The 21225-nt window shown below is 41.2% G+C and overlaps 3 protein-coding genes across 4 annotated transcripts; 2 read left to right on the top strand and 1 right to left on the bottom strand.

The window, feature by feature from the left end:
- Positions 1–747: 747 nt before the first annotated feature.
- Positions 748–9033, top strand: LOC5521570 (sodium/hydrogen exchanger 10). 2 transcript variants are annotated; one of them, XM_048729562.1, is made up of 18 exons: positions 748–984; positions 1164–1304; positions 1379–1487; positions 1989–2272; positions 2816–2926; positions 3423–3837; positions 3930–4089; positions 4636–4905; positions 5139–5374; positions 5898–5958; positions 6044–6298; positions 6477–6674; positions 6798–6999; positions 7155–7303; positions 7459–7686; positions 7776–7940; positions 8064–8496; positions 8605–9033. In XM_048729562.1, the coding sequence occupies exons 2-18, from the start codon at positions 1181–1183 to the stop codon at positions 8829–8831; spliced, it is 3627 nt and encodes a 1208-aa protein (XP_048585519.1). In that variant the 5' UTR covers positions 748–984; positions 1164–1180; the 3' UTR covers positions 8832–9033. The 2 variants fall into 2 exon arrangements, with proteins under 2 accessions (XP_048585519.1, XP_048585520.1); XM_048729563.1 differs by lacking the exon at positions 748–984 and having other exon boundaries at positions 2107–2272.
- A 783-nt stretch (positions 9034–9816) lies between these two features.
- LOC116604401 lies at positions 9817–14149 on the top strand. Its single transcript, XM_032366700.2, has 8 exons — positions 9817–10241; positions 10763–10864; positions 12343–12396; positions 12474–12500; positions 12852–12881; positions 13022–13054; positions 13134–13337; positions 13783–14149. The coding sequence occupies exons 1-8, from the start codon at positions 10136–10138 to the stop codon at positions 13827–13829; spliced, it is 603 nt and encodes a 200-aa protein (XP_032222591.1). The 5' UTR covers positions 9817–10135; the 3' UTR covers positions 13830–14149.
- A 577-nt stretch (positions 14150–14726) lies between these two features.
- Positions 14727–21207, bottom strand: LOC5521569 (lysosomal aspartic protease). The gene is made up of 8 exons (XM_048729564.1): positions 21049–21207; positions 19499–19758; positions 19130–19248; positions 18123–18322; positions 17038–17160; positions 16134–16275; positions 15434–15532; positions 14727–15237 (listed from the first exon to the last, which is right to left on the bottom strand). The coding sequence occupies exons 1-8, from the start codon at positions 21108–21110 to the stop codon at positions 15076–15078; spliced, it is 1167 nt and encodes a 388-aa protein (XP_048585521.1). The 5' UTR covers positions 21111–21207; the 3' UTR covers positions 14727–15075.
- Between the last annotated feature and the right edge of the window lie 18 nt (positions 21208–21225).

Here is a 21225-nt window from a genome sequence, read left to right as displayed (position 1 = left end):
AGCTCACTGTATAAATACAGACACTGAAAGACTATTTAAAAAAATAAAAGTAATTTAAAAGAAATAAATAAAACTCTAACCAGAGATACAGAGTAAGTTGAACAATGATTTGATGTTTTGACTGCTAAGAAATGTAAATAGACCTCCATGAGTCGAAATGTATAGACGCAAATATGCTATGGCGGAAACCATTTTTTTCTCTTGGACGCAATTCATATAGTAAGCACAATGTAAACGGTTTATTTTTCATTATGCCTGGTGCACACTAGCACCAGGCATTATGCGTTATGTCACAACAAAAATGCTTAGTGTTTTTTAACATGACATGTATTTATTTTAGAGAAAATGTCACTTTTGAGTGGGAGAATTTTGTTCCCGTGTCGTCATACCTATGTCCGTTATGTAACTTATGGGTACTAGGCTTTAGTAATAGGAGAAAAGTCAGGGTCCCCCTGCCCTGATTTTGTCGATAGGAATTTTTTTTAGAATTCCTCTGTTCTCTTATACCCCCTATTACTTCTGTTTTTGGGCCCAAATTCAATTTTAGTGCTACCCAGACATTCCGGTAGGCCAAAAAGAGACGGAAAGGCCGACCAAAGATTTGTTTCTCCTTTGTTTGTGTAATCGAACACCAAAAGAATTCTAAAGCAAATTTTTGACCAGACTGAAACTATTTCAAGCTCGTAAACCAGCGAGCAACAACCGCAACAGCGGCAATCTTTGCGCGCGCTAGTCCCACCGACCAATCAAAATGCAGGAAGATGGCGTACGTAAACAGTCGCGTTGTGGCTGTTACTTCAAACTTGGCGAAAAAGTTGTTCAATCCTCGCCGAAATGGCGCTAACACCTACGGAAAAACACAAGAATTGGTCCTGATATGTAGTAAAAATGCAGGAAAAGCAACAACTGGTCATGGCACATTGAAATTGGCAAAAGAATAACGACAAATTGCGAGAAAAGGGTACTACAAGAACTGGAAGTGCAGTGAGTGTTACTTGTGTTAGCTTTCTCTGTGTTTTTCTATCTTTGTCTGTTGGCTGTAAGCTTATTGTACATCCATTAGTTGTTTGTTTGGTTGGTACCACTTTATCTCATACCTAAACGTCATTTCCAATGCCAGTCTTAGCAATAACTTAATCTTTCTGCTCTTGTTCTGTCTTCAGGTTGAGATACATTCACGATGAATAATCTGACAAATTTGACAGAAAATGCCACTGCTACCGCTCTTCCAGAAGCTTATGGAAATACACATCAGTCTCCGCCATATGCCATACTATTTATATTTACAGTTTGTGCACTTGGAGGTAACATATTATGATCTCAATCCGTTATTTTACTAAGAAGGCTTTTCGAGAACTCTTGTCTTGTTTGTTTTCAGCAATCGTCAGACAGGTTATGAAAGGATGGCCCATTCCGTACACTGTGGTTCTCATCGTTCTTGGGTGTTGTTTCGGAGCAATATCAGGGACATTTCCAGAACTTCAAAAGTATGTAGCTGCTTGATGTAATGGCACAAAATGATTTATACTGATTTGTGTATAATTGTTTAATTATTTTCCCTCCCTCCCTCCCTCCCTCCCTCCCTCCCTCCCTCCCTCCCTCCCTCCCTCCCTCCCTCCCTCCCTCCCTCCCTCCCTCCCTCCCTCCCTCCCTCCCTCCCTCCCTCCCTCCCTCCCTCCCTCCCTCCCTCCCTCCCTCCCTCCCTCCCTCCCTCCCTCCCTCCCTCCCTCCCTCCCTCCCTCATTCCCTCCCTCCCTCCCTCCCTCCCTCCCTCCCTCCCTCCCTCCCTCCCTCCCTCCCTCCCTCCCTCCCTCCCTACCTACCTGTTTATTTATTTATTTATTTATTTATTTATTTATTTATTTATTCATTCATTCATTCATTCATTCATTTATTTATTTATTTATTTATTTATTTCCTTTAGTTGTTTATTTCCTTTTTTTACTGAATTTCTAATTACCTGCTTTTTTGTTTGAATCCTAACTCAGATACACAACAATGGCAAGCCAAAATCCTCACCTTATCCTCACCACCTTCCTTCCTGTTCTGCTGTTCGAGTCTGCATTTGCCATGGATGTCCATATCTTTAACAAGCTCTTCTCGCAGGTTCTCCTACTTGCTCTGGTTGGTCTGGCCATAAGTGCTGCTATGTCAGGAGTCATGGGAAAAATGATTTTCACTTATAACTGGACATGGCTTAATGCCTTCATGTTCGGTGCTATTATCAGTGCTACAGATCCTGTGGCAGTTGTTGCTCTTCTTAATGATTTAGGTAAGATATATTATTATCATTCGCCTCAGGGAATGAATGACCAAATAAAAATATTCATAATTTCTTTGTAAAACCATACATGCCTTCACAACTGGATGGACTGTTCTCCCCCTTTTGCCACTGCAATAATAATTAAATACAATAATAATTAAATACAGCTCCAATTATTAATTATCACAATTAATTCCAACACAATAACAAAAGCAGATCCAGGGAAACACCGCTCCCCCCCCCCATGTTTTAAAGGTAAATTCTACTGGTGATACCCCATTACTCGGTGCCCCCTTTTCCAAGAAATCCTGCATCAGCCCCTGGAGGAAACAAACAAACACAAAACACTTAAAACCAGAAACACTTACTACAAGTGCTTCCAATTTTCACAATCCTAACTCACCCCACACCTACCACGAATTCGCTGCAACAGCCTTAGTTAGCAAACATAGTTACTATCTTGGCTCTAGCTTTCAAAAATGTGCCTCAAGGCTCCTTCACTGTTGATAAACGACAAAACAAAACACCTCACGTTTCTTTGCGAATTTCTAGGTACATCAAAACAGCTAGCAACGATCATAGAGGGCGAGTCTCTGTTGAATGATGGCATGGCGATCGTCATGTACAAGATCTTTTATAACCTGTCTTTTAGCTCTTTGACTCGTAAGTATTTTACCCCTATTCCCCTAGGTGTGGCGCTTCCCAAGCCTTACGCCTCACGTTTTTGAGCTACTTTTTCTACCGGAATTATTCCAGAGAGCATTGGCAAATTGTCCGTTTTCAGGTCATCGTTTTCCCGACATAAAGTAGATAACATTAGGGTAAAAAAAGAAGCCGAATAATAGTGATCCACGCATTGATGAGTAGTAGCCCTGTGTGAGAAGCTACCCACAGGAACAGCAGATTGTTTTTTCCCCAGTAATAACTAACTAGACTAGTACTGCTTTCACACCAGCACAAATATGTTAAACTGGTTAAAATCTCAATCTTTCAAGAGTGGACAGAACCAAGAACAAAAATGAATAGACTGTGCTGTACATGTTACTAAGTGCCATCATTTAGCTATTAAGAATTAAACACAATTAGAAACTTGGCAAGTTATCAGGCAAAGCAAAAGCTTGTTTAACTATAGCATTCATTCGCATGGTTTTTGTTTCAGCGACGGAGATTGGCCTGTACTTCCCTCGAGTCGCTGTAGGTGGGTACTTCTTTGGTCTGGCTGCGGGTAAAATCACTGTGTTCTGGCTACAACGAGTTTTTAACGATGCTATGGTTGAGATAACCATCACACTTGTTTCCACTTACCTGACGTTCTACATTGGAGAAGAAGTTCTCGGCATATCAGGCGTCATTGCGGTGGTCATCCTTGGGATTGAAGTAAATGCACAGAAAACCAGTATTAGCCCAGAGGTGGAGGTGTTCCTTCACAGATTCTGGGAGATGCTTGCTTATCTCGCTAACACCCTCATCTTCATTATGGCCGGGGTTGTCATTGTCGAGCAGACCCTACACTCGTTCGAGCCATTTGATGCGTTTCTTCTGGTCGTAGATTATTTGGGCATCACAGTTATCAGGTGAATATATCTGGCTGCATCATGTTAGCTCTACTCAAACCCAAAGCCGTAAACTGATTGTTTTTGTTTTTTTAATTTTTATCCGACATTAGAGCGTTGGTCATTAGTTCACTATCACCTATCCTTATGCACATTGGCTACGGTTTCACCTGGCAGACGGCTGTGGTGGTGTGCTGGGGCGGACTGCGCGGGGCCGTTGGCTTGGCACTGGCATTGCAAGTATATATCGACCACGAAGCCGTAGGACACAAGGTAACAGCTCAACATGTCCTAGTCCTGGGCAACCATAGCCCTAGCCTAATATAACGAGATTCTATAGGTTCATCCTACCACAGAATTGTTTTCCAGGCGCTAGCTCAATTAAGCAAGTGCTTTTTTAGTTTTCCTGCTCAGAGCCGTAGCAGGCAACGTAAGATTCGGATAGGGGGGGACCACATGCCCCCAGTGCTCCACCCCCTGCTACGTCCTGCTGCTTAGCCTCTCTATCCTATAAACCCTCACACAAAACGTTGTTTATGGAAAGATATAAGAGACATTAGTTTTGTGGAAAAATATGGGCTCCTACTTATGGCGCGTTTTTTACTCGTGATTCCGGAATGAGAACGATTAGAATAGAAAAAGCGCGCGTTCGTTTATCCCGCGTTCCCGTTCCATTCCGGAATGGAATGAAGGCCATTCCACCCATTCTGCTACCTGTAGCAGAATGACTTGAATGCTATTCTGGACATTCTCTACCAACCATTCCCATTCCAGAATGATAGGAAAAAAAACGCGCCCTTAGCTTTGCTTTTTTGTCAGATTTTAGTGCACACGGCTGGTATTTGCATTCTCACGCTATGTGTAAACGCGACCACCATGAAAAAACTCCTGGAGAAAATGGGAATGAGTGACATCTCAGACTCTCGCATTATCGCCATGACGAACGGGGTCAAGCGGATCAAGGAAAGTAACAACAGCACGCTGACTATGCTGAAAGCGGATCGCTTCCTCGCTGATGCTGACTGGTCGCTTGCAGAGAAATACTGCGACATCCATAACCCATACGTGGACTATGATAGCGAAGGAGAGGTAAGGTCATGCACCTTGGATAAGGTTTAAAAAGGCGTGTAGTAGCTAGGAATGGCGGAAGGGTGTGGCGGTTGCACCTCTGTCGCTTTATTATTAAGGATACTGTTATGGAGCACTGTAACAAATGACGATCGTACCCATACTGTTGTAATTAAGCTTGGCTATTGCCAAGGCTTATAACTCATAAAGCAGTTAAGATAGACGACTATTTTAGAATTTTCACTGGATTTCAGGTTGATTCGGAAACGCCCACCCTCATTCGCCACAGCACGTGCCCAAACTGCGAGGCTAGCGTTCCTAACGAGCCATCTCCGAAGGAGTTTGCCGAGATGGCCGATGACGGCCGTGTACGCATGATCAAAGCGCAGAAGGTCAGCTTCTGGAAACAGTTTGAGCACGGCATGTTATCCCGTGAGGCTGTGCAAGCGCTCACTCACTTGGCAGACGAAGCCTCAGACGAAGCAAATAAGTGAGTGATAATAAAAATAGAATCCAAGTAACTTGTAAAAGTTTCCACATTTTCAACGGAATATCTTTTTTTAGCTTCAGCATACTTACTCCAAGATTTCTATCTTGGAGCGATACTGTTAAATTTTTTTTATCATCATTTTATCTATTTTGATGTTAAACAATATCTTTTAAGTCAGCGAAATAAGGCGGTGTTTTTTATCTAGAGGACGCCGGGTCGTGCGCATTTTACGGGCGCACGCTTATTTTCCCGGCGTTGCGTCCTGAATAGGACGTGAAAAAACACGACGCGATGCCGAAAATTGTCCGTGAAATAGAACACACACAAGCCAGCGTCCTGTTCCCGGCGTCGCGGATCTGAATCACTCTAATGCTATGGACATACTATGAGTCGTAAAAATTATCTCTTTTGTTTTTTAAAGTAACCTATTTCCATATGCTATGATAAAATTATTCAATTAGCAAAGCAACTAGATGTTGTTTTTAACATTGGTATTGTATCGTGCTGATTATACAATTTTTAGGATCATAGAAGCAGAGGATCTAACGGCGTACTGGAGGATTCCGCCGTACCTCCAAAAAGTGGTAGGTTTGCCAACTATACTATCACTAGGTTTGCCATAATCTTTTGCTATATGCTTTGTCACTTTGTTTTATTCCGCTCACATAGCGAGATAAGCTGGAATCTATAAGGCATCTGAAGGCAAGCGACGCCATCCCTCCACCGAAGACGCCCGTTCAGTTGTTCATGTACAAAGTCGCGGCGCACGTCATGTTCGACGCCACCATGAACGGTCTTATCCTTCTCAATGTCATCCCCATCATCTTCGAGCTCGAGGCTGACGACAATGCATCATACCTTCCTACTCTCAAAATAATAAACTACTTGTATGTGACTCTCTATACAATGGAAACAATATGGAAGGTAAAAATACGATTCAAGTTCTGTTTCTGTAGAGTGACCGTAGACTTTGTTCCAAGCCCTCGTCGTGTCGCTTCAGTTATATTTACCCCAATTAAGTGGGAAGAAGATTGCGGTTGCATCTAAAACCCTACGACTGGTAACCGAGCATAAAGAAATTTATGTTTTTTTGTGCTTCTAGATCGTTGCATTCCGTATCTACTACTTCAAGGCTTACTGGAACTTGTTGGATCTATTCATCGTCGCTCTTTCCTTCATTGATATCATCATTGACCAAGCAGCGTCCTCTTCCGATGACACTAGCTTTTCTTCGACGTTTCTTAAAACAGCTCGGATCTTCCGAGTTCTGAGAATGGGCAGGCTGCTAAGGCTAATTAAGGTAAAGCATTTTTCATGGCTAAGGACAGCGTGGATTTTACGCACTTTTCAATGTGGTCTCTAGATACCACATCCAATGCATCTTCCATCACTTTCATGATCGCTTTGTTTTCGTGTTTAATAGTCCGTCGTCCCTAAAATAATCGACTTCGTTAACAACATCGTAAATCGCAAGCTGAGCTTTGGTTACGATGTGGGAAAAGGGTACATTGTCGCCGAAGAAGAGGTCAACAAACTTATCGATCACATGGTGGTGGACAAGAGAATCTCGCGAGACCTGAAATCCAGATCAGATCAGAACAGACTAGAGGTGGTAAAGAGTCTTGGTAAGTCATAATGGGGACATAATAACGGCCTTGTATTCATGTGGACCTAGGGAACCAGCTTTGCCAGGTATACTGCAACGCATTTCTTTCATGAATACCCTAATTAGACACTATCACCAATATCTGCCTAAAATCTATTCCGTCTTATTTTAAAGGAATGCTTCAGCGTGAGCATCCAGGTATCGCAATTTCCGTCAAGACAAGACAAGCCACTAGAACGGTGCTGAATAATGCTAGAGACGTCATCAACGAGCTGAGAGGCGGTGGCCTACTCGACGAGGCCGAATCGCACAAACTAGAATCGGTAAATAAACTAGAGAATGTTATTCTGAATATAATATCCTAACCACCAAAACCATCGCTGCTAATATCATACCATCACCGCTAACAACTTCAACACAATCATCCTCGCCACCAAAACCGATGCCACCACCATCAACATTATCTTTATTTTGCCAGATCATTGAGACCAAAATGAAGCGTCAACTAAACGCTCCCGCGTACATCCCACCCCAGTCCCCTGAATCTCTGCTGCGAAACGTGGTTTGGCTTGATAACATGGAGCCGGAGGTGATTGATGACATCACGAGCATCGCGGAGATGAGGGTGTTTGACTTTGGGCATACCATTGCTAAGCAAGGAGAAGAAGTGGACGGGATCTACCTTATCGTATCTGGCATGGTCAAGGTACTTCTATTAAAACTGACTACATATGTTCATTTATTTCACTATGTTTTTTTTTATAATTTCATTATAATTATATTTATTTCTGGCAGATGATCGGCGTGTCGGTAGCCAAGTGGAACAAGCCGTCAGATGGACAGGTTGGCGACATGATCGTGTCCACAGATTACATGTCAGCCGGTAACCTGATCGGAGAGTTTGGCCTGTTGACCGGCTCCACCCGGAACTCCTCTTGCACTTGCGAAACTTCAGTTCAAGTACGTCATTCAAATGTATTAATCTAGCAAACTATCAGACGACGCGGTATAATGTTGAGCCAGCGCCAAACATAACTGCGTCGCCTTTGAAAGATGAAAATTGATAACCATTGTTTTGAACAGGCGTACTTCATGCCCAAGGACAAACTACTAAAAATAATGGAAACGCACTCTGATCTTCACGACCGGTTGTGGCGCGTTTGTGGCGTGCGCATCGCAGTTCCTCTCCTCCTGGATATGTTGGTCTACCACAATTGGACTAAGGACAAGATACGGCTGATGTGCGAGCGTTCGTACTTGGCTAAACTACCTGGACCCGGTATCAACTCCATGTTTCGCATCTCGTCCATGATGCAAGAGGTACTGCTCATCCAAGGCCGCGCCACGTGCACGTCCACCAACGAGGCGCACATCGGACCTTGCATTCTGCCAAAGATGTACAAGACCTTTAGGCTGCACTACGATAAGGAACCCAAGATCTTGGTCATCGTGCGTGTCAACGAGAACCCCGTGTCAGAGGATATAGGGGATACACCCTCTGCCCTTGATCTCTTGGGTAAGTATTCATACACGATAGTTAGCACTATCACGTCTCTTTGGACCATTTGAATACTTAACAACAATAGGGCGAAGGGCGATGACTTGAACTCATCAATTTTACTAGGTATTACACACAGCATGACACGAGGGCGGTCATCCAGCTTCACTGGTCGCCGAGCATCATTCGGACAGATAGACGACGAAGGCCACTTCCGACAGCGAAGGCTTTCGGGTATTTACGACGGTGGCCGAAGACTCGAACCACTCCCGGAAAGCTACGATCGGAACGTAACGAAAGTCCTTGCCATCTCCGACTCGGAGGAAGTCATTCATCATGACAAGATTCTATGAACGTTCTCGCTCTAACCTTATTCAATGTATACACTTGTTGACTTAGTTTAGTTTGTGCATATTCTTTTCATTATAATGGAATCCTAAAACAATAATGACACTATTGTAGGAAAAGCTTTTTAATACATAGCTACATTTTTATCTTCTTCTGATTTTCTACAAGTTATCCGGTGATTAGTAAACAGAAAAGGGTTTCATTTGAGACTAACTTGTTATTTTTTATTTTATTTTCAATGTTTCACTTTCCATAGATCGCTAGTGCTAGCGCTCTCACTTCTTTATACAATGTAATTATAAGCCCTATTTACACTACACAAACTAACCCGGGTTCGACCCGGGTTAAGTTAACCCGGGTTAGTTTTTCGTAGTGTAAATGCAACTAACCCGGGTTCTACCCGGGTTAAAGTAACCCACCTCTTGAGGTGGGTTAGTTTTAAAAGTAACCCGGGTTAGTTTTCGAAAGTGTAGTCTAAGCGGGAAACTGGGGCGAACCCGGGTTAGTTTCTGTAATGAACATGCGCACTCGCGTTTAAAACAAAAACGGCGCCAAGCAAGGCTCTCTCTCTTGTTTTCACTCGACAGTCGATACAGTCAGGACGTCACTGGTTTTTACAGTTTAAATTGAAAAAATGAGTTCAGGAAATATTTCTCGAGGATCGACTGAGCAGAAATTCTCTGTCTCTCTCCCCATCTTCTTCTCCTTACAGTTCTTCTTTTAAAAAAATATTGTACTGCCAGAGCCATGATTTTCAGCATGAAAATACCTCGACAAAACTGCGCGCCTAAAAGTTGATGATTTGCTTTGTCCGCCATATTTTACTTTGATGAATCTACTACTACGCATGCGTTCTGTTATTGACCCTGTTTCGTCTCAGATCAGTGCTTACACTCTAATCCAAAACTAACCCGGGTTAATTTAGCCCGGGTCGAACCCGGGTTAGTTTTGTGTAGTGTAAATAGGGCTATAGTCAATTTTTGGGCAATGACCGGTTTGTAATTTCGTTTACCGAGGTGTTGAAAGCAGTACAGAAGTGGAACAAACTCTCCAACCTAAGCGCCTACCAAAATATCCCCTATACATAATATGTGAACGATTTCCCCTTCCTTTTGTCATCCATTTTCATTCTCTCCGAAGAAAGTTTGTAACTTCTCGATAAAGCAAGGTGCACGCCTGGATGCCATCGAAATTTCATGAATATGAAATAACAATATCGTAATTATTTAATGAAGATACCACCAGCAAAAAGGTCAAAACTCAGCAGTAGGGGACGAAAGATTTGAAAGCAGCCTTCAGTGCACTTGCGATGGATCGCCACTGGCGATGGAAAAAGAAACTATTATCTTGCCTTTTACTATACATAAATGTAGTGTCCGCTTTTCAGTACTCAGGATTTGGAGCCTCGGGTGAAGGTAGGCTATGTATATTGCATTTAGTTATGAATTTGTGTTTGCCTTTTGTAACACCCCAATTAAGATTGTTGAAACAAAATAAGTGGCTTATTTCGAAACCAAATATAAATAACAATAGACAATTCAAGGAGGAAGTGTAGGATTGAGCACAAAACTAGATTAATAAGGAGAAAATAATGTGTGGAAAATATAATTTGAACACGCTGTTAATAGTTGATCTTCACACACACAGCTAGATACATAAACTGAATGACAAAATGCTTTTCGCCTAAAGAACTCTACCTAGTACCTTTGACTTTTTGGCCAGTTTATTGCTAAAGAGAAAGAAATAAAGTATTTTTTATCTCACGGCTGAGGCTACGATAGGTCGCGCCGCCTATTTCTATCACCTGCAAAAAAGGTGGCAAAACACACACGCGTACCGGCGTGTTTACAATCGACGGAATTACGTGCCAGTTTGTGAAAGCACTGTGACAGACCATCGCACTGGCTATGTCTTGACTTTTGTTGGCACATTGTAGGGTCAGGCGAAAACCTAGGCGAAGGAACGACAAGAAGGTCAGTGGTGTTATTCAGGAGAGCCAGGCGCGTTCGCAGAGATGACCTCTTGAGACTGAACAAAGGTATGTCGATGTCACGTGACACTGAGTGCAAACAAGAGACCATGGTCTCTTGGTGCAAACCAAACGCAAACGACGAAATCAACTTTATAATTGTGAGCGTCTGAGCAACGCATTTGATTTATTGAGTCTTTTTAACGCTTTGCAAAAGTTACGCAAATACAACGTTGGTCTGGTGCCCCAGCCAGTATGAGGAGAACTGGACCCTAGTCATCATTTCACGGCCGTAGCCAGTAGGAGCTGCAAATCGATAATTGTTTTCTTAGAAAAACGTAGGCTGAGCCTACCCTGGTGCACAGGCATCTTGTGACGGCCCTCTGTTGTCAAATATTCCCTGCGATAAGCTGTCAGGCCCGCAACCAGGGGGGAGGGGGGTTCCACCCCACACGACTTGAAGGTCCGCCCAGATGGAGGAAAATTGAGTACCACTGCAAGCTAGGACGAGCTACCTAAGAGAAAATGGTCCACTAAATGAGTAAACGAACCCCCCGTTCAAAATCCTGGCTACGGGACTGGCTATCCCTAACGCCTGGCAAAACACTAGGACTTATCTTTCCAAAAGGCGGAAATCGCGACTTTAACTGTTCGAATTCGAATATTATTATTTGATTGGTATAAGCACGGGAATTAGGATACTTTGTCAGCGATTTCTTAATAAAATAACCAAAAATGCATTTCCAATTTGTATTGAATATTGTATTCGGCGAATATAATATCTCTAACCTTTGTGCGAAATGTCTCCTGCCTCCCGATTTCAGCGAAATCTTTTCTCGTTATATTTCTATTTCTCTTGTCTAAAAAACCACGCGATCGTTGTTTTCAACTCTCGAAACATTCAAACAGTACTGAGTAACCGTAGCCTCTTGAGTGTTTGTGACTAGCCCGAACGCTCTCCGAACCTAACTTCGTATTTAGGTTCTATATAAAATAGGAAGGGAGTGAAACAACGCTCGATTCCATTGTTCGAAAACCTGCCTAGTTACAGCCAATGTTGGATGTTGGTATGAGACATGATTGATTAGTGACAGCTCACTTTCTCTTTGAACTGCCAACTAGATTTTGAAGAAATGAAAAAGTTATTACCAAATATGTGGTTTTCGAAGAACACAAAAATTCGTCATTTCTCGCTGTATCAAAATTTCGCAAATCCGATGCATGAACTTTTAGAAAATAGTAATGTTAAAATATTTCTGCAAAAAAAATAGCTAGATTTCAACAGCAGCTTCTCCGACACGTTTTTCTGTTCTGGGTCACCTGACCATGGGAGGGGTCAGATGACGTCATCACTTGTGTCATTTATGTCTGAAACACTTATGTTGAAAGTTCCAAGAGATTTGACAAAAAAACAGAAGCTTTTATATAACAAACAAATTTCCCTAGCAACGGACTCAAAAGATAATACCATAGGCCCTGGTTTATCTGTCTTGGAGTACTATGATATGGTTGGCCATGGTTCACCAAAAGATTTATATGTCTTGTAGTCCTACGGTCTGTCACTGAAGATGAAAATCCTGGCATTGACAACATCGAGTCAGGTACGTTGCACATCCAGACACTACCATTTTTCAAATTTTACCATTTTATTTACCAAAAACATTCTCTGCTTCTATAGCTTTACAGTCTATCGACAAAGACCATGGTGAGTAAGTAAAAGTACTTGATTAATTTATTAGCCCTGTACAAACCTGCTCTGCCGACCACAATACAAAGGAAATGTCGGCGAACTATTTCGCAGCTCTGCGAAAAGGGTATACGAACAGCACCGACATTGCCAGGGTGCCAGCCATCAACTCTCCATCGAAATCTAGTATTGAATTAGTAAATATTGCATTACTTTGTGCAAACCTCGTTCTACCGACCACAATACAAAGGAAATGTCGGCGAACTATTTCGCAGCTCTGCCAAAAGGGTATACGAACAGCACTGACATTGCCAGCCATCAGCTTTAGAAATCTAGTATTGCTAAACATTGCATTACTTTGTTTTATAGAGCATTGGAAACGAAACAAAATCACAAAAGGTAAGCGTACATCAAGGACAAAAGATAACCTGCTCAGAGGGAAATGGGTTTTCTCTCCATTAGTTCGAGTTATCAGGTTATCACTCCCCTCCATTCTATATTTCACCATATCACTTATTGATATACTTTTGATTTTTCAGCTCTAGCAATTCTTGAAGAACACACAAAGAAGGGTGAGATACAACAAAAAGCTCTGAATCGAGTGAATTTTCGTTATTTTTTCATACAAATCTTTCCACATTTCGTCCTTAGCACTGCGTGCGCCTAAGGGCATAGCTGTTCAGCGGCTTCCTGGAAAAGCGCATTTGTGGCCTCAGCCAATGGCGAGCCAGCGTAAAGGAGGCCGCACGGTGACGATCAGTACATACAGTGGGCGCAAGCGCGTGTTTATTCCCAAGGGATGGATCTTTTGTACAATATCTCCGGCACGGTGTTACTCCTCGCGCGCTGAAAAAGGTACATAAACGAAATTATATCAAGTTTTATGGCTGTTTTTGAACGCTTTTATCTTTGCTCGTGGTTAAATTTCGATATTTTTTCTGATGTCATATGAACAATAGATTACCTATTACTTTTTCTTTATCTCGGGACAAATAAATATTTAAAACAAGCTTGAGGAATTTGATGCTATAGGGCATTTAAACGTAGCAGATATTAAGTAGGGGGTATTAAGGTGCTGGATGTCTGTACGGGATAAAAAGGTAAGGGGTGGGTTCGCCCCATACCCCCCACCCTTTCCTAATATATTTTATCTTTGTGCTCCAATTAGGTGCTTTTTTATGTCCTAGGCGAGGCGCTTATTCGGGGCAGGCGCTTATTTCAAAATTCGTTTTATCCCTAATGATGACGCGTGCACGCCCTACAACCACTTGATTGAATTCACCGGCTTTCTTCATTGCAGGTGCGGCGCGAAAACGAAGCACAAATAAACGAGCTGTGAAGCGATAATAGAGCCTCGATATAGACAATTCAAGTATAGATGCTATCTTGATGTAAAAGTAGATGCAGATTAGACAATCGCGCAGTAGTGCCCTGCACCAATGGCAATAGCACGCAAGGAATAAACCTTCGTTCCTACGCGTTATATAGCAAGTAGATTAAGTTTTACAAAAGAGACGCCATACTTATGGTGGGGCAGATTGCTTTGGGTTACGAGTACAAATGTCGTAATCTCCACCTGTGCTGTCTTCTCTTACTGCAAATCTGTAAATATTATACACATGTAAATTGAAACGTTGTAAAAAGTGTGATTAAAACTGTCCAACTAAGTGGTTTGATGTATTTGGCTGCCCTTGGTCACCCTGTATGCCAATCTCGTTTCCAAAGCCAGCGGTGTTAAGGTACGTGGGCTCTGGGAACAAGATTAGACGTAGCCTGCGTAGCGGCGGTTTGTGTTTTATGCAGCGCGAAACAAGGGCTGTGGAATTTAGGTCGCGCTAGTAGGTTAGGTCTGGTAATGGATTTGGGGTCTCCGATCGCAAAAAAAGTAACGCAACGAGCAAAAATTAGACGGTTTGCGAATTACTTTGAATGAAATAATGGCACTGCTTGATGTTAAAACATCATCACTATTGGGCCGCTATTTGACCAGGTTTTAGTCCACACAGGAATAGTCATGTTTCTTGTATATCGTAGTATATGATTGGGGAACGGGGACATACGGATTTGTCTCCTGTTTCAGGTTAGACCCTTCTTTGACGGCTCTTGGACCACAGGTAGACCAAGTGCTTCCAAAGAAGAGTCCTGGAACTGGACTTGTGCCAAGTAAGGTTGCCCACCCCTTGAGAACGTACTCAAACAAGTTCTCTTCGCTGGTGTAACAAATACACGTCTTAGTGTAACAAATACATGTGCTTTTTTTTATTCAATCCAACAATCTTTGCAACTTCCAGGAAACAATGTGGTACAAAAGTTTAAAAAAAATCATATAAATAGATTGACCAAATTCTAGTCTGTATCTTCTTTAGCCATAGTGCTTAAATCTGCTCTTAAAAGCAGTTAAATAGCAAAAGCTTCATAGTTATCATTACAATTTCAATTACTACTTGTAAAATTTGAGGTTTTAAACACAATCGGCTGGGAACCGATTTTTCTCAGGGACTAGTTTATCTCAAGCTGTTAATGCCTAATTTCGTGATAACTTATTTATTTATTTCTTTAATTTGTTGATTGCTGTGGTTGACATGGGCAGCGCTTACACAGCCTCGGCGAACCCAACACGCTTGTTACCAAAGTCAAACTCAGTGTAGTAAGGACCAATGAAGACATCACCCAGAATCCACAGGGGCCCTCTTGGTGGGGGGACATCAAGGCCGAGAAATCCGCTGATGCACACAGACTGACCTAAGGTTGTAACCTGTATAACAAGGACATAGCTCATGAAAAAAAAACAAGACCGTTGTGCAACAAATTGCACTAAAACGTCCACGTTACTAAATAATTGGTATAACTAGTTGTCTAGCTATAGCAACTCTTTATAGACAGATTAATCATCAGACGGTGATTGTGTGAGGACCCTATTAAAGGAGGTATAAGATAAGTAAATCACCCACCTTCAGGATATACTGTTTCCCCGTCAGAACATACTTCTTGCCTCCAATAGTGAAAGTGATGTCAGGGAGACTGTCAATAGCAGAGCAGTTCACAGTGTACTAAAACATAAAATCGGGTAACTTTGTTTCTTTTGTACCAATTGCACTAGTTACTGCCTTATTTTCTTAACTATATTGGGTCAGGATCTTTCTCTGAAAGGCGAGTCATTATTGACTAGAACTAGTTGACTGCAAAATTTTGACAAACCACTATAAAACCTAATTTAAGGTACTGTGACTGTTATATCGATTGTAGTTCTGTGTATTATTGAAAGGCCTTGTGTGCCTTATAGGTGCATAGAAGACAGGTAACAAAGTCTGTAGCCAGAGGGTTCAGGGGGATGGGAAGAGCCGCCCCACTTGACTGGAAGGTCCAATCTTATGAAGGAAAATTTAGTGCCACTGGGAGCTAGGACGAGCTACTCAAACTCAAAATCCCGGCTACAGGCCTGGGTAACAGTATTATTATTGACATTGTTTTGTATGAATTTTGCACACTGAGACTGAAAGACGGATAGGAGGAGATTTGTGTTTGCAATTTTGTCACGTATTCAATCATTTATCATACTTTTATTCCTGTATGATTTTATTCAAAATTTAAAAAACAGATTTTTCTAAAGCTTATGTAGTTTGGGGACACTGATCTGTAGGCGGCACTCACCTCCCCACCGATGATGATCTTTGCACCAATAAGGTTGTTCAGTTTTTCGATTTCATCAGTAGGACCAGCAATGAGTGATGTCCCAGTGTCAGCTATGGCCTGACACCCGTCAGAGCAGAAACTACCTTCCTTGACACTTATGCTAAAAAGTACAGAAAGGCAGAAAAGTTAGAGCATTCCAGTATTTCGGTCCATCTCAAACAAGAATGAATGGTGGTAGAAAATTTCTTTTGTAATTACATCTGGAGGAATCCTTAAAAATACTATAACACTACCTATATACTGTAATTGTACCTAGCCCCTCACCCCCCCCCCCCCCCCCCAACAGCACACACACATATCTCAACCATTTAAAAAAAAATATATATATTATGGCATAGAAGGTAATAATTGTATTAGTACCTTAATACGCTAAGGAAAAAGTGTGTGCCATCTCTCACAGAGAAAAGGAGGAACTAGAAAACTCAAGAACCACACGAATATCAATCCCTAGCTACTGTAAAAGGGGGTACCGGGAATGGTTTCCTCTTTCAAATGATCAGGCAAAGAGAAGCTGCCATTTTTCTTAGCGAGAGAAAGCACTCGCAAACATGCCATTTTGAAGAACTCCACAGAGACCCAAAAAGTATTTCTAACTCACAGACAAAAGCACCATTGATGTTTCAAACAAATCACAGTTAATGTTCAGGGGAAAAAAAGTAAGCACAATGTTGACAGGATATCACTTTCCGAAAACTTTTGTTTGCATCTTGCACGACATCAAGCGCAAATCCATTTTTTTTCAGATCAGATAGTGGCTTTAATGTCTTTCATGAATTTAAACTTGAATGTTTTACGGGTACCCACTAGTGTCAACTATTACCTTAAGCTATACCCAAGGAAAAAGATTGCTTTTGTTACATACCCATCCATCTTAAACTGCCAGTAGCCCTCTTGGGTGACGGGAACGTAGGAGAAGTTGCCCTTGTAGTACTTTGGGTCACTGCCACCCAGCAATAGTTCACCGCCAGGGGAAGCACCTGGCTCCCTGTCAACAGCACATATATTTAGTCCATCAATTCCCGAGAAAATGTTTTGAACAATTGAACTTAGAAGGGAAACATAACCAGTTTAAGCCTAGTTTAAACAGACTTTAAGCCCCGTGTTTGGTGATGGTGCAATTGTTTTTAAGACAACCACACTATACAACAAATATGGGAAAGGCATTCAGAGTTTTCCTGTGCAACGTCACATTCGTTCATAGTATCAATAGAAATCTCCCTTGACTGTCTCATTTATATATGATATAAAATTCCTTTTTTGACAAAGTCCTATAACAATTCTAGTGTCATGGGTGAACTCTTTTAAAGCCCCATTGGCAACCAAAACGATTTGTTTATGTTTTGAATAAGTCTATTGTGTCGGGAAGCAATGTGATTGGATAACCTCTACACGCATGACTCGCAAAAGCGGGTGAACTTCAATGGAGAAGCGCAATTGTTGTGGGATTATCATCATTTTTTGGAGAAATATGCAGAAAGATGAACGAAACCTGACAAGAGAGAGACAGCGAAACATCCGAACCATTTGAGCTTGAGTCTGAAGCGGATTTCAATGTGAGTAGGTTGCTCCAATGGCTCAAGACAGACTGACAAAGAATGCACACTTTCTAATTCCTGTGACCTCTCGGCCTTAGTTTAGTTTGTTGTTTGAGGTGGTAAAACCGGAAGTTCTCATATGACATTGTATAAACTGCCAAAGATAAATCTACGAATTTTTGTTCAGGTATTGCTGTAAACATATAAAGGGATAATTATTAAAAATTCTGAGCCATATTTCTGTGACTTTAGCACAATTTTAAAGAAGATTGAAGAGGTTTTTTCAAAGTTTGAAACAATTTGTATACTTTCTATTTAAGCGAAGAGCTAAAATAGAGCCTCGATCGATTGTAGGCTTGGTTGCTTATGGGCCTTTAAGATTTCAATGGTGATTAATCTTCATATTCCATACCTGTTAAGATAGAAAGAAAAAACGGGAGCAGGGACAAGTTTTTGCAAGACCATGTCGTAAAACACGGGAACCACTTGGTCAACTGAAATTGATGAGAAACCCATGCCAAGGATACCGTCAAACTTGGCAGCAACAAATGTCAGTCCTGGTTCCTTGAGGGCTTCAGCAAAAGTCTGTCCCTTGACATCAATTCCTCCAACCTAAACAATGGACACATACAGAATACGGTATAGGTACATACAGTATTACCCATTCACTTGAGTGCTCTGCTTCCAGAGGTAGTTGCAGCTATTTCTTGAGGAGGCATTAAAGGTCCCTATATACTCAATTGATTGTCATAAACCCAACTACAATAAATGATAAGCTTCCATGTGAGTATGGGTGAAAATTACTGTGTATCTTGTCTCAGTGCATTGTATATACTCATGTATAATATGCACTTATGTATAATATGCATCCTGAGTCATTTTCCGCAAAAAACATTAATAGAAAATTAACTATATTTGACAAAAATCCTAGATGAGAAGTGTTTTGAAAAAAAATATTGTTACATTTGACTTGAAGACATCGAAACGACGAAAGCAGACTTCTTTCTCATCTGAGGGGGCTCTCCATATTTTTGTGTTGGTTTAGATTTGGTATGTCAAAACGACACCCCACGGAGCTAAAAAAAACTTTGACTAACTCATTTGCGGGTCAAATACTGCATTATGCAAATTTTTTACCTCTTAACCAAGAAGTTTCATGGTATATTATGCACCCCGATTTTGGAGGTCATTTTAGTATGCAAATAGTGTGTATTATTCAAGAGTAAATATGGTATGTTTCTGCCTATCTTAAAATTATATGGTATTTATCAAATTTTCAAAAATGCGTAAGGTGCAGAATGTTGAAATTGAAAATTTTATATACTGTATATTTAAAGTAAACATTTTCATTTTTATGTATCTATTTACAGGAATTTTAAGAAATCTGAGCACACCCCACACCATGCTCGAATTACTTACTGAGACAGTGTCAATGCTGAGGAACCCAGACAAACTGCCACTGCCATATCTGATGGCGAACTCTGTCCCATTCTTCTTATAAGTGCTGGACTTGGTACTGTCATATTTATCATGAAGCACTAAAAGAAGAGAATGAATATCAACAACCAGGAAATTGAGAGATAAGTTCCTAGCTCCTCACACCTTTTGTGTGTACCAAAAAACAACCACTTTATGTATGCAAACTAACCATTTTGCACTTCAAAATGCACAAATAAAAGCTTCAGTAAGCATGAAAAAGACCAGCCATCCCCCAAAAAAATGTCATAGGAGAGGGGGATGGGGGCAGGCAATGATTCCCTAAATTGTAGTACAATTATTGTTACTCACAACATGCAATGTTAGTCCAAGAGCATTTCTTGGATGGAACCCAAAGATTTGAGGATCCGGTATCAAAGACAACAGTGAACTTCTGAGGAGGGGTGCCGATAGTTATTTCGCCATAATACTGAGCATCCATGTAGTTGATCAGTGGCTCAGGAACATCACCCCCTTCATATTTTCCACCATATTTTCCAAGAAGCTGCTCAACAGAGATTCCAACTTCTTTGAGAGATTGCCGGGGAGTTGGCATCTTGTGAATAGGTATTCTATAAACAAAAATACAATGACTCATCTTCTCAGGCAACTTAGAAATTGATAGAACATAACTAAATGTGACCCGGCAAGGGAAAACGTACACTAGAGAAAAAGCGTTTGGGTTATGAACGAAAAAGATCGTTCGGCAGATTATGCAGAACGCTTATACGATATTCAGAATGATATCAGTTTACTACGAGAAATGATTACGATTTTCAAGAAAGTTTCCCCGAAGTCAAGATCCTCTGTTCGAAGGCAATATCATTCTTCCAAAGACAAGATGGTTCTCCCTGTTTTTAAAATCGTTCATCGCCGAGGATAGCACTCGAAAGCGAGAATGATTTTCCGATTTTCAAGATCGCTAATCCGAAGAAATGATCGGCTTCACGAAGCCTACAAGAACTTCTTTCCGGGATTTGAGAAACCCCGAAGGCAAACACCATCTTCCGATTTTGAAAATCGTTACCAAAAAGACAACATCGTTCTTTTGAGAAATCCCTGGTTTGTTAATTTTAATTTTGAGCTATATTTCAGCTTAACAAGTTGTTGTTTTGCAAAGACAAGTAAAGTTTAAAAGCTGAATCGCTTTCTTAGTTTGCATACGGCTCATAATCGATGATCGTAATAGCAAATTAAAGTTTGAGATATTGGAGATTCTTTTTTAGGAGGTCTTATTGATGCGCGAGTTAAATAGCAAGCGCAAAGCTGTCATAGTAAAGTTGTGGTCACCATTTAAATTTTGTTTTGAAAAGACAAGAAAATATCAACAGCCGGCTCGCTCTCTTAATTTACATTTTTTCTCCCCACCCCCCCCCCCCCCCCCCCCCCCCCCCCCCTGCGGATCGCGTTATCCATGATGGCGGCCATGGTATGCGAACTTCGTGTTTTCAGGGTTTTCGTGCAGGAAAAACTATCAAAGCTTAACAAATTGGGCAAATTTGACAACAAATTTTTGTTGCAAATTTATGTCAAGCTATAATTCAAATCCATGTCTAATCCTAATACACTGATAATCACATGGCGGTAATGGGTAAAGCTTTTTTCGAGTTCGATGAAAAACAACTTGTAAAGTTGCAAGATCCGGGAGCAACTGCAGAATACCCGTCCACAAAGAGTTAACAATGAGACACACCTCGATTTCTATAGAACGAGGCAGTAAATACAAGGAAAATGCAAATAAGTGGACGGGTATTCTGCAGTTTAGCCCAAGATCGTTTTGGTTTTGTACGATGATCGTTTCTCAGACAAAAAAAAGTCCCGAACATCTTGAAAGAATCGGAATTTAAAAGCAAAATTCTTACCTCACAATCGCCTGGGAAAGGCCAACTAAAAGGACTAGGGCAAAGAAGCCTAAAACCTTCATTTTGTAGAAGATCAGGAGAACGCAGATAGAGAGAACCACGGAGAACAGAACAAAAAAAAAGAAGAAAGACTTTGAAATGAACTATGGCATTTATACCGCTCACTAGCACGTGATG

This window comes from Nematostella vectensis, chromosome 6, assembly GCF_932526225.1.
Source record: "Nematostella vectensis chromosome 6, jaNemVect1.1, whole genome shotgun sequence".
Classification (NCBI taxonomy): Eukaryota; Metazoa; Cnidaria; class Anthozoa; order Actiniaria; family Edwardsiidae; genus Nematostella; species Nematostella vectensis.
Note: the sequence above shows the minus strand (reverse complement) of the source record. Positions and strands in the feature narration are given on the sequence as shown.